The sequence below is a fragment of the Otolemur garnettii genome, unplaced genomic scaffold (genome assembly GCF_000181295.1).
Source record: "Otolemur garnettii isolate 467f Iridium unplaced genomic scaffold, OtoGar3 scaffold00028, whole genome shotgun sequence".
In the NCBI taxonomy this organism is placed as follows: Eukaryota; Metazoa; Chordata; class Mammalia; order Primates; family Galagidae; genus Otolemur; species Otolemur garnettii.
The window spans coordinates 7,024,813-7,038,752 of NW_003852423.1; the positions used below are offsets into that span (position 1 = coordinate 7,024,813).

Below are 13,940 nucleotides of genomic sequence, written 5' to 3' on the forward strand. Positions count from 1 at the left end.
GACGAGGTGGCTGACCCTTCCACCTGGCACCATCAGAGCTTCAGGTTCTTTGGCCAAAAGGGAATTTCTGGTAGAGTCAGAGCTCCACCAGGCCATAAGGTCCTAGAGAAAGCCAGCAGGTGGCAAATACATAGTCGTGATACTTCAACTTTACCATGTTCCTGAGGGTATATGGGTTTCAAAGATCACAGGCATCCTCCACGTCTGCACAAAATCCACCCATCAAATGCTAACTTGTGAGTTTTATTGTATTTTTATTCATTAACATTTTTCTGTAATTTCATTTAATTATGAAATATTTATATATAATCTCCTTTAATATTTAATGTTCCATATTAAATGAAATTAATATTAACTCCATATTAAATATTCCTAAAAATGTCGGAAAAGAGGAGATAAGCCACTCAAACATAACTGCATTCTCTCTTAATTATTTGGATTTTAATTTTCTGTTTTAACAAGAAAAAAGGGTGATAAAATTCACAGGAAAATGCACATATGTTACTTTACAAACTGAGTATCATTCCCATGGGATTATTGTGGCAACTTCTCAAATAGACTCCCTCCTTCTGCCCAGCCAGTCTCTTCTCCACCCAGCAGCCAAAATAATCCTTCTAAAAAACAAGTCAGATCACATTGCTTCCCTGCTCAGAATCCTCCAGGGCCTTCCTACCTCATTCCGTGTGAGGGTGAGTCTTTCCAACAGCCGTCAAGGTCCTAAGGGACTAGACTCCCCCTTCCTCCTTCCCCTCTGATGCCTTCGCAGCACCAGCCCCAGTGGCACTGCCCACCAGGCCTTGCCCAGGACGTCCTTGTGCTCCACCACACCCCTCTGTCAGGTCTGTGCTCCAAAGCCAGTGTCTCCAAACACCTCTCTGGCCATGCTTTCTAAAATCACATTCCCAGCCCGTCCTATCCCCTCCCTGCCATGGGTCCCCATCAACCTCCTGCACATTTCACTTTGGTTATATATTTTGTGTCTCTCCACTAGCATGCAGGGCAAGATTTGGCACTTTGTTCCCTAGGATGCCCAGTATGCACAGGGCACACGGTACACGTGTGCACTCAGTAAAGTTATTTACTAAATGCTGGAGAAACCTAAGATAAAGAAAATTATGACAATCCCTTTGGAAAGAAATATGAATAATCCTCAAATACCATGGAATACTATTCAGCCATTACAAAGAAGGAGCCTCAAAGCTACAAATGCTGGTATGGATGTGGAGAGAAGGGAACACTTTTATACTACTGATGGGACTGCAAACTAATATGAGCTTTTTGGAAGGAAGTATGGAGAATCCTCAAATAACTCAAACTAGACCTCCCATTTGATTCTGCAATCCCATTACTAGGCATCTACCCAGAAAAAAAAATCATTTTATCATAAGGACATTTGCACTAGACTGTTTATTGCAGTTCAATTTACAATTGCCAAATTGTAGAAGCAACCTAAATGCCCACCAACCCAGGAATGGATTAACAAGCTGTGGTATATGTATACCATGGAATACTATACAACCACTAAAAAAGATGGTGACTTTATATCTTTTGTATTAACCTGGATGGAGGTTGAAACACATACTTCTTAACAAAGTATCACAAGAATGGAGTAGCAAGAATCCAATGTACTCAATTCTGATACGAGGACAACTGATGCTAGTACATGATAGGGGGAGGAGAAAGGGGGGAGGGGAGAGAGGAAAGAAACAGAGGGGTACAATCAACACACAGACACGTTGTATCATAGAAAAGAAAACTCACATTTGCCTTTGTTAATCTAATAAATACAATTATAGCCACATTAAAAAAAAGAAACAGGGGTGGGGGTTTACAGTGTGTGACACATCTTTTGGGGGTGGCACACAATTGTAAGAGGGACTTTACCTAACAAAAACAATGTATCCTGGTTCTTTGTACCCTCAATGATTCCCTTACAGTAAAAAAAAAAAGAGAGAGAGATGGAACCTTTACATCTTTCGTATTAACCTGGATGGAGTTGAAACACCTTCTTTTTTTTTTTTTTTAGAGACAGAGTCTTACTTTGTGGCCATTGGCAGAGCTGTGCTGTCACAGCTCACGGCAAACTCCTGGGCTCAAGAGATTCTCTTGCGTCCACCTACCAAGTAACTGGGACTACTGGTACCCACCACAACACTTGGCTACTTTTTAGAGACGGGGGCTCACTCTTGCTCGGGCTGGTCTCGAACCCTTGAGTTCAGGCAATCCACCCACTTCAGCCTCCCAGGGTGGCTAGAATTACAGTCATGAGCCACTACGCCTGGCCTGAAACACATTCTTCTTAGTAATATATCACAAGAATGAAGAAGCAAGTATCCTACTTACTCAATACTAACGTGAAGGCTCGGTGCCTGTAGCACAGTGGTTATAGTGCCAGCCACATACACCGAGGGTGGTAGGTTCAAGCCCGGACTGAGAAAACTAAACAATAATAGCAACGGCAACAAAAAATAGCCGGGCATTGTGGGAGTCACCTATAGTCCCAGCTACTTGGGAGGCTGAGGCAAGAGAATCGTTTAAGCCCAAGAGTTTGAGGTTGCTGTGAGCTGTGACGTCACAGTACTCTACCAAGGGTGAGTGAGACTCTGTCTCAAAAAAAAAAGAAACTAATACGAAGCCAGTAGACAAACTAATACATGCCTACACAAGAGAAAAACTTAATTCAAGTTGAGGGGAGGAGGAAGGAGGATTATTCCTACCACATGGGCACAATGTAAGGGTGTATGGCCCACCTCCTGGGGGAGGGACACCCTACAACAGGGACCTTACCCAGCACATGCAAACAGTGAAACCTAATCGTTTGTAGCCTTGCATTAATCTGAAAGTAAAAAAACGAGAAAGAAAGAAAAACAAACTTGGAAAGTGTTAACAAAAAGACAACGATGAGCTAAATGAGGGTAAAATATATTACCTGAAAGGCAAACAACAAATAAATGTCGGGTTTCTTCAAGACATCAGGGGTGAAACCAGCCCTCCCCCGAAGCCCCTCACTTGCTTTCTTCCTTTCCTCGCCAATGACAAAGAGCCAGGATTTTCCTATTTCAGATATTTCATATTCAAAAATGCAGGACAGAGCAATTTTATCCTTGGAATTTTATAAGTGACCTGGATGAAGGAAGTTCATATTTGCCTGCAGTAGCATCCTTTCAAAGAGCATCCCAAGTCTCTCCCCACAGGCTAAGAATAGTCAAGCGATTCCAGACTAAGAACGTGCTTCCCAAGGAGTTTCTGCACAACAGGCATTTAACAAAAGCTGCTGATGACAAAGATCACATCCATCCATCACCCTTTTAACAGAAGTTTGGCTGAACGCCCTTTAAATGCGAGGCCTACCAAAACCAATGTGCCAACCAGAACACCTTACCTCTCGGCAGAGTCTCCGATGAGCTGCTGCAAGTCCACCTCCTGCTTCCTCAGGGTTCCAAAGGAAGACTGGCTCTCCCTGAGGCCTCTGGCGCCGATGTTCAGCTTCACCCTGCCCAGCGCTGTCTCGATGGCCCCACTCACCTGGTTTTCGAACTTGCCCTCATATTTCACAAAGTCTGACTCCACGACCACTGGGATGAATGAGACAAGCAGAGGAATCTGAGGAGGAGGCAGTCAGCTGTGTCTCAGGTCACCTAACTTTCCAAGGGACCCCAGGATGCAGAAGGCTGGCATTCGGACTGAGAGTGGGCAGCCACATCACGTGGATGGGCAAGAAAATTAGCTCAGCCCACCTGTGCACACACTGAGGACACACTGTGACCTGAGGGCCAAGGCTCCCCTGGTGCCTTTTTACTCTCCCATTTTTTAATTCCAGTAGGTAGACAACGGTGCATGAAAAACATCTGTATAGTTTAACAATTTTGCAGTGAACATCTGTTGTCTTTGTGTAGAAACAGAACATTTTAAATGTCTGATTTTCCAGGGTGAAGACAGCAGAGGGACTAGAATTAAACAGATTTAAAACAGAGCATTGTAAATGTCTGCTTTTCCGGGTGAAGATGGAAGAGGGACAGTTTTGGTTAAGTGGCAAAGGCTTCCCAGGTGTGTAGTGAGAGGACCACCATCCTCCACCCCTGGCCCGTCAGCCACCTGCACCTGCCGTGGGCGTCTTTCCTTCCCACCCACCAGCCTTGGAGCCTTGGTTGTTGGCCCTCACCATCCTCTCCAATCAAATACACCCTTCCCACATTCAGGTTTTTATATCTGATCCCTACCCCGGCACTCAATCCCTTATCTCACAACTCTTTATCTCTGACTTTCTGATAAAGTCAGAGGACAGGCCCTTCCTATCTGAACCCTAATGATAAGGTCTGAAGATCTTTCTGGATGGCCAGCCTTGTCATCGCTCCAAGTTTCTACTGTTCTCATTTTTAATCCAACCAAAACCACCATAAAAAATGGCCTCTATCATTACCCTGTGGCAAAGATACATTAAGAGTGTATAGGGCCCAAGCATGATGACTCACTCCTGTAATCCTAGCACTTTGAGAAGCAGAGAGAGAAGGATCACTTGAACTCAAGAGTTTGTGGCTACTGCGATCTACGATGACACCACGGCACTCTAGCCCAGGCAACAGAGTGAGACCCTATCTTAACACATTGTTGACAGGTCACAAGTTAACTCATGCTTGTACTCCCATTAGCTATTGCAATTTCTAAAACACCAGGAAATGTAGGATATCATAAAAGTTTTCTTAATCATGTCACTGTGACATGGGATCACTTTTGTGTAAAATGGTCAGTCAAAAATGTGTTTTAAAAAGAAAAAGTCTGGTAGGAACTTCAACCTTGGTCTCTTCGATTTCCCTGAGCCAAGGCTCTCCTGGGTGCAGGTTGTACTTCACAAGTGATTCAAACCCACCTAGTATCAGAAAGGCTTCTTTCCATCCACTCACTGTCCCACCACCTACATCTCACCTCTATATCTTTCATTCCAATGAAGAAGTCTTTAACCAGAGTTAATGAGAATGAATCACCATCCGTTGTCTTTGCAAAATGAAGAATAATCCCTACCACCAACAGAAATAAGAAGGCTGTGAAAAAGCCCTCAATTCAAAGCTTTTCCTGTTAATATCTTGTGGAAAAACACTTAGAGAAATGCTTTGGTAAATAGGATAGAGCAGATACTAAGAGCTTTAGGTTATATCCCTATTCTAGTATAACTAACTGGGATACTTGGGTAAAATTCATCTTCCTGAAAAATACACAATTTAGAGATCATTAACGGATCCTACCTGATGGATTTTGTTGTAAGCTGGTATATGTAAGGCATGAAAAACAGAGCCTGGCGCACAGCAGGGCTCAATCTATCCACTGGCTTGAGGCCAGAGCAACATCATTTTCTGATAAACAGGACAGTGCTATGTTTTACAAAGTGCGAAAAGATAGATATTCTATCTGCAGGACACAGTTCTGGCCTCAGTCAGCTTAATACTGCTTAATGCCACTCTTGGCAACTCTCTCCCAGACAGGACTCCACAGCAGGTAGGGACACTCAAGAGTTTATCTACGTATTCCCAGACTCTAGAAGAGATGTCATTTGTGTACACTTCTGGATTGTCACCAACTGCTGCTGGTGGAAGGGAAGAAATGAGGGAACCAACAGGCTACAGTGTAGACTGCCAGCAACCAATCCACCACCCTCCTGCCTGCAGGTCCCTGGACAACACACAGGTCAGTGTTGTAAGTAGCAAAAAAAAGGCAAAGGTAAAGAATCCTGAGCCTGTTCAGGACACTTCTCATCACAGCACCAACACCAACAGGACACGGAATCCAGGCTGAGCTCCGACCTTAGAGGATCAGCACATCTGGGGAGTCTCCACACTCTTTACACTAATTAAGAGGTATTTTAACATCTAAGCTTAGTGAAATTCCAATCACTCTGGGGTCCCTTGTCTATTTTATAAATTTTCCATTCTCTTGTTCCTCTTCATATTTAGTTCTTTTACCATTCAATAGAATTTCCACCAGAAATGCACAAATTCTGGTAGGGATGGAATGCCTTAATATTAATGTCAACTCATTCACCATTGCTCCTATAAGCTAGTAGAAGACAGAATGCTTATCTGGAAGACAGTCTGGAGATATTTTTGTAAACTCAAATTATATCCTCTATCTCTTTTCTCCTTTAACAAAGATTCGATCATAAAATTAGAGAACTTCAGAGCTGAAAGGGAACTCAAACATCATTTTGTCCAATAGTTAAGCCTGGATGGCCAGGTGTGGTAGCTCATGCCTATAATCCTACCACTTTCGGAACCTGAGGCAGGAGGATCACTTGAGGCCAGGAGTTTGAGACCAGCCTAGACAATAGAGTAAGACCCTATCTCTACAAAAAATAGAAAAATGAGCTGGGCATGGTAGCTTATACCTGTAGTCCCAGCTAGTCGGGAAGCTGAAGTGGGAAGAGCACTTAAGCCCAGGAGTTTAAGGTTTCAGTGAGCTGTGATGCCACTGCACTCTAGCCTGTGTGACAGAAAGAGACACCACCTCAAACAAACAAACAAACAAACAAATAAGAGTTGATATTTTCACATATTCTCATGCCCACAAAGTAATACAGCAAAGAGTATACACATCGTCAAAAAGTTCCCAATCTCTGGTCTCATGATTCTATCATTAAGAATTTATGCTAAAGCAAAGCTAAAAAAATAACAAAAATGCAAACAAAATGTAGCTGTATTTATTAAGCGCTAAATTAGAACAGGTAACCAAATTAGGGTATACACAACGGAATATGATGTGCTCACTAAAAATAGTATTTAAAATATTTAAGTCTCTGGAGGAAAACTTAGATATGGTTAAAAATAAATAAGGAATATATATAAATTGGCCGTAGTATGTTTCCAATTTTGTTATTTAAAATTGGATGCAGTCCAGGCATGATAGCTCATGCCTGTAATCCTAGCAATGGGAGGCCAAGGTGGGAGGATTGCTTAAGGTCAGGAGTTTGAGACCAGACTAGGCAAGGGTGAGAAATTTAGTAGAAATTACCAAAAATAGAAAAATTATCCAGGCACAGTGGTTGGCACCTGAAGTCCAAGCTACTCAGGAGGCTGAGGCAGGAGGATCATTTGAGCCCAGAGTTTGGGGCTGCAGTGAGCTATGACAACACCATTATACACTAACCCTCACCCCATGACAGAGCAAGACTCTGTCTCAAAAAAAAATAAAAATGGATGCAGAGAATAAAAAACTGCAGTCCAAGTGTTAATTGGAATGAATATGATGGTAGGATTTTGTTGATTTTTAAATCTTCTTCATCCTTTTCCACATTTTTATACTCTGTTAATGCACATGACTCCATTTTTGATGCTTGACTGTTGTTGGCTTTCAAGCCCTAATCCTCCTCCTCTCTCTGTTGCACGCCAGGGCAAGCTGATAAGACAGCCCAGGTGCTCTATCCATGGGTGCCAGTGAAAGGTCAAACTACATATGCCCCAGCTCTTTTGCAGGGACCTCGCCCATCTCCACTTACTAATCATAAGAAAAGCTGAGTCCATCTCCTTATCCCCCTCTCTCAAGCCCCTTTGGGACCAGCTTTAGAGCCTCTGCCCTGCTCTACCTAGAAGGCATCATTATGTGAGTTACAAAACTTTCGCTTCCACTTGATGCCTACAAGCCATCATCAAACTCAACATCAAACCAAATTTGAGGTGGGGGAGTCACCCCACTTATTCTGAGTGGCCACAACATTTACAAATGGCAAGTCTTACTTTTGTACCAAAACTGGAATTTATTTTCAGATGAGACCGGGCGCATTCAGGGTGTTATGGCAATAGACTGCAAAATTATCTTCAAAAGATTAAGCTCTAAATTTTCATGTCGGGCCTGAAGAATTTTGTTCATTTTAAGAAAGGATATGTTTTAAAGGCAGGAAGGCAAAGAAACAAGAATTCATCATAAGGTGTGTAGACAACTTGAGTTTAAAAGAAGAATCATCTTTGCTTCTGCGACTAATTGTGGAATATACCCACAGGAACATACCTGGACTCAGAAATGGGTCTTCTGTGAGTACATCTCCAAGAGAAATAGATAAAAACTGGTACTTGGGTCGTTGCCAGCACCAGAATCTCTTCTTTTTGGTCACCAGACTTAGAAGTTGTAATTTATCAGAGTCATTCAAATTTGATACTGCAATCAGGTTGCCGCCAGCATCAACTTCTCTAAGGAAATTCCTTGTTGCTTTGGCAAACATTTTGAAATCTCCAGATTACCTGAAAAAATAAAGTTAGCCCCAAATCAAATAAGAAGTTGTTATTATTAGTTTCCCTAAAATTATTTTATTTCTCCCTAGTCTCCCTAGGAGACAAGACCCTCCCGTTGTGAGTTCAGCTGAGAAAGAAGTCAGATTGAGATATTGAAAGAGCATATGTGTTCCAGTCAGGATAGGTTAGAGAACTTGAGAATCAAACAACCCCACAATCTTAGTGGCTTGTAACTATAAAGGTTTATCTGTTGCACATACTACACGTCCAATACAGAGGGACAGGAGAGCTTTATTACCATATTTCCCTGAAAATAAGACACTGTCTTATATTTATTTTTTCTCAAGAAGACACACTAGGGCTTATTTTCAGGGGATGTCTTCCTCTCCACACTGAAATGCAGGGCATGGCTATGCAGATACGCTGCATAGCCACACCCATCACTAGGTCTTATTATCGGGGTAGGGCTTATATAACTAATGCATAGAAATCCTGCTAGGGCTTATTTTGGGGGTAGGTCTTATTTGGGGGGAAACACGGTAGTTTTTCAGAGATGCAGACTGAATGGGAAGCTACCATCTTGAACACTATCAAGTCATTATGAACAGGAAAGAGAGTTCTGGAAACCTTCAGACCAGCCTTAAATACACTGGCCCAAAAGACACTTGTCAGAACTGGGCCATGGCCTCAGCCAACCATGAGGACCAGGAATACAATCCTACCAAAAATCTGGTAGGAAGAACAACATACTGACTCCAATAGGTAGCTCACTTAAGACTATTTCCTAAAGAGTCAAAAGTGCTTTCTCTCTACTCTGTGGCATCTCTCCTTTGCAGAAATGAAAACTACCTATGACTTTTTAACCCAGAAATGAAGGCATGGTCATACTTTAGCTAGAGGGAAAAAGAAGAACGAGACACCTTAGAAGATAGAAAAATACTATGTTCAGGGCAAGAAGTATAGAATTTTTAATAAATGGTATTGGAATAATGGAGTAATCATCTGGAAAAAATTAAGTCTGATTCTTCTTTCACATCATACACAAGAACAAATTGTCAATGGATCACAAGTTTCTTTAAGGAAAAATTAAACTCTAAAAGTACTAGAAAAAAAGCAGACATTTACACAATTTTAGAATGAGAAGGGCCTTGAGAAAGACAAAGGGCAAACTGAGAAGAATACTCTTAATACTCATGACAAAGAACAAGAATACTTAGTACATTAAAAAAACTTGCACAGGCTTGGCGCCTGTAGCTCAGTGGTTAGGGCGCCAGCCACATACACCCGGGCTGTTGGGTTCAAACCCAGCCCAGGCCTGCTAAACAACAATGATAAGTGCAACAAAAAAAAATAGCTGGCCATTGTGGCCAGTGCCTGTAGTCCCAGCTACTTGGGAGGCTGAGGCAAGAGAGTCACTTAAGCCCAAGAGTTTGAGGTTGCTATGAGCTGTGACACCATAGCACTCTACAGAGGGTGACATAGTGAGCCTCTGTCTCAAAAAAAAAAAAAAAAAAACTTGCACAAATCAACTTTTAATATACTTTCTCCAGTAGAAAGATGGACAAACATTATAAACAATTCATAAAATACAAACTGCACATAGCCAAACACACACATATATATGTGTGTGTGTATGTATGTATATATAGATGTAGATATAGATATATAATTTAAAAATTTATCACGTGCCAGGCATTGTACCTCATGCCTATAATCTCAGCACTCTGCGAGGCTGAGGCAGATAGATTGCTTGAGCTTGGTTGTTCTAGTCCTGCCTGAGAAAGAGACCCTGTCTATACTAAAAAAAATTTTAAAACTAGCCAGACATCATAGAAAAAAAAAAAAAACTAGCTGGGTGTTTTTGGCAGATAGCTATACTCCCAGCTACTCCAGAGGCTGAGGCAGAGGATTGGTTGAGTCTAAGAGTTTGAGGTTGCTGTGAGCTGTGACCCTATAGCACTCTACCTAGGGCACGGAGTAAGACTCTGTCTCAAAAAAAAAAATTATTACATACAAAAAGACAAATTGTAATAACATTGTCTTAAAACTATCCAGGGTCAAAAGTTGAAAGGCCAAATTGACAGGAACTGTGTTTTATATGTATTCATACCCCAGCTCTTGGCACACTCACATAATCACACTGCTCTCTTAGAATTTAAGAGCTGAGGCCTGGGCAACATAGCAAGACCCTATCTCCACACAAAAAAATTTTAAGTTAGCCAGGCATGCCGACAAGCACCTGTGGTCCAAGCTACTTGGAAGGCTGAGGGAATAGGATCCCCTGAGCCAAGGAGTTCAAGGTTGTAGTGAGCTATGATCATACCACCACACTCCAGCCTGGGCAACAAAACAAGACCCTGTCTTAGGCTTGGTGCCTATAGCTCAACCGGCTAAGGCGCCAGCCACGTACACCTAAGGTGGCGGGTTCGAATCCCCAGCCCGGACCCGCCAAAACAACAATGATGGCTGCAACCAAAAAATAGCCAGGCGTTGTGGCGGGCGCCTGTGGTCCCAGCTACTTGGGAGGCGGAGGCAGGAGACTCGCTTGAGCCCAGGAGTTGGAGGTTGCTGTGAGCTGTGATGCCACGGCACTCTGCCCAGGGGGACAGCTTGAGGCTCTGTCTCAAAAAAAAAAAAAAAAAAAAAAAAAAAAACCCCTTTTTTTTTTAAAAAAAAAAAAAAAAGCCACCTTACACCTTACACGACCTTCCTTGTTCAATCTACTTTCTTTATGAATATCTCCTCTAGGGCACTAGAAATCATTTGCCTTAATTATCACTAGCTCTTCTCAAAAGTACTTTTTCTTAGGTTATTTTATAAAGCTGTAGATACCTGACCCTGTTCTTATATATTCTTATTTCTTACAAGGTAGAATGAACATTTAAGGCAGAAATTCTAAAATATGCAAGGAAGAAGGATAACTAAGTATGCTCAGGCTGTCATCTCTAATTAATCTCTCACTACCCAGAGCATAAGGACCTCGCATTCAATGGAACACTCACTTACTCATTTACCAAGTCATTAGTTGAATCACTCATTATTTTTGAATATCTACTGCACCAAGCACTGTGTTTAAGCACTTAGGATACAGGGGAAAAAATAATCTCTCTCCTTGATGAGCTATTAGTCTCGTGACTAGACAGAGAAACAGCCAAGTTTTATGCTAGCTATTGGCCTAGATTGCGTCAGAGAAAGAACCAAGAAGAATGCATCTAAATCCCACTGGAGAGTGACACCGGGTCACAGAAGTAGAGAGTATCCAAGCTGCATTCGTAGACTACATAGAAGGTAGGTGAAGAACACGGGAAGGATGCTGTACCCAGGAAGCAGCCATCACAAAAGCGCAGTATTTGCAGCAGTTGGTGGAGGAATAAGGAAGACAGAGCAAGGCGATGTGGTGACACAGAGCAAGGCAATGTGTCACCAGCAAGCTCGTGAGAGCCCAGGGGCCACACTTCCTCAATGACGCTTCCCTGTGGCTTGCCAAGCTCTGGGACTGCCTCATGCACCGGAGCTCAGGGGTCCAGAGTGGGGAAGCACCAGAGACCAGGCTGAGGAGGCCGCCCTGGTCCAGGTCTGGAAGGTCTGGGTCTCCTCTGCAGGGGAGCCAGGGCAGCAGGAGCCGCTGGAGGGCGTATCTAGGGAGCAGTGTGATCAGGATGGTCTTAAGGGAGATCTTCTGGAAGCAAATTAGGAAGTGGACTAGAGAGTGACATAATGACTCTCTGAACTACGTCAGTGGCATAAGGAAAGAAAAGATCCTGGCTTGGTGGTTTTACCAGACTCTGGTTAGATGAGGGCCCCTGATGAGAGAAAGAAGACCCCCTGGCTGTCATCCAGGTGTCCCAGGGTGGGCTGAGTGATGAGATGGAGAAGCCAGTTGCCAAGAGCGGGAATTGTGGGGGGAGCAGAGTGATGGGACCTGGTAAGGCAGTGACACACGAGAATGCCTCTCGGGTAGGGCGGGAGATTTATTTTCCAAAACATAGGGAAAGAACATTTAACAAAATAGGGTCTCCCCAGTCACCTGTGGGAATTCCTCCTGCTGATCCAAGAGAAAAGCCAGCAGGATCTGCCTCAATTTACTGCTAGTGTCAGAATCCTTATTTTCACTGTTTCTATTCTTTTCTGGGACAAGCTGAAGGAGCATTCACTAACTTGCCTTCAGATCAATAGACTTCTATAGAAACCACATCAGGTTTGCTGTTAAAAACAAAATAAAACCCCTCTATTGTGGGGGGCAAAGCTTTAGTAATGATATCCATCCTCCCAAGAGGGATTAGAGGGTAATAAAAGGAAATTCCAAAATTAATTTTTAATTTTTATTTTTCATCTAATATCAAACACAGACTATTTGCTTTCTTGACAAAGCAGGCTGCTTCAGGGAGAGTGACTAGAGGTGGCTGTTGCTTTGCAGGTTTTTATTAGAATCAGGCTTATTCAATTATAGGACTCTTTGAAAATATTCTTGTGAAGTTAAGTATCTACTACAAAAAAGTTTCTTTTTGATTATGTCTGAATATATAATACATTCACATGGCTCAAAAATCTAAAGTATGAGCTCTGTGTGGTGGCTCACACCTGTAATCACAGCACTTTGGGAGGCTGAGGGGGGTAGATTGCTTGAGTTCAGGAGTTTGAGACCAGCCTGAGCAAGAGTGACACCCCGTCTCTAAAAATACTGCCCTTGTATCAGGGGCCTGTAGTCCTAGCTCCTCAGGAAGCTGAGGCAAGAGGATCACTTGAGCCAAGAGTTTGAGGTTGCCGTGAGCTATGATTGCATAGCACTCTACTGAGGGTGATAAAGTGAGACTCTGTCTCGAAAAAAAAGATAAAAAGGAATCAGTCTTAGCAACAGTGTGTCATCAAACATTTGGATTTTTGCCAATCTGATAGGTAAGAAATGGTAGGTTAATTTTATTTATTTAGGTTATGTTATTTTAATGTAATTAAAGTCAAGCACCTTTTTATTTTGTTTAAAGGCTTTTGAATTTCTTTCTTTAACCCTTTGCATCCTTGCCCATTTTCTATTATTGATGTTTACACTTTATTTCTAGGAACTTTTGATATAAGAGAGACATCAGCCAAAATATAGACTAAAAATTTAATATAATAGAGTTTATCATGTGGCATTAGGGGATAATACACTTCCAACACCACTGTCAAACAACTAAAGTTAAGTGGTCTAGTCAAGAAAGAATCAAAAATATGCCCAAGTCTAAACAAATGAATGACCTAGAACCCTGATACAGACCAGCATAGTAATGTCTTGATTAGCCAGAAGTCAGACTTTGGACTCAAATTTCCACTATACTACAACTTAGACATAGAAGAAAATGGCTTCAGGAGAGATGTAGCTAAATACCTCATGGCCTAAAAGCCACTGCACTTCACATCTGATCCTGAACTCTCCCCCAGAACCTCAAGAATTATACAGTAGAACCTCCTCCATAGTTGACCACCTTCTCACAATGACCACCTTCTTAAGTTGACTTAATTTTCATAGACAGACATGCACCACATGCACATTTTCAGTACAGTAGGCCTAGATCTTTATGTTGATCATCTCCGTATGTTGGCCAGTTTGTTACCGTCCCTTAAGTGGTCAACTTACAGAGGCTCTACTGCATTAGCAAATGGTCCTTATTCACCTATCTGGTCCCTGCCCCAAGCAAATTAGAACTTAAACAGCCAAGCTTGAGTCAGACTTCTGGACAGGATACCTGG

At 42.3% G+C, this 13,940-nt stretch overlaps 1 protein-coding gene across 1 annotated transcript in view; it reads right to left on the reverse strand.

Moving 5' to 3' along the window:
* Nucleotides 1-8,217, reverse strand: part of GSDME (gasdermin E) — a 43,475-nt gene extending 35,258 nt beyond the window's left edge. The window contains exons 1-2 of the mRNA XM_003788605.2: nt 7,993-8,217; nt 3,383-3,575 (exon numbers count right to left, since the gene is read on the reverse strand). Of these exons, the coding sequence (XP_003788653.1) occupies nt 3,383-3,575; nt 7,993-8,203 (404 nt within the window). The 5' untranslated portion in view covers nt 8,204-8,217. The remainder of the gene's footprint in view (nt 1-3,382; nt 3,576-7,992) is intronic.
* Nucleotides 8,218-13,940: the final 5,723 nt, after the last annotated feature.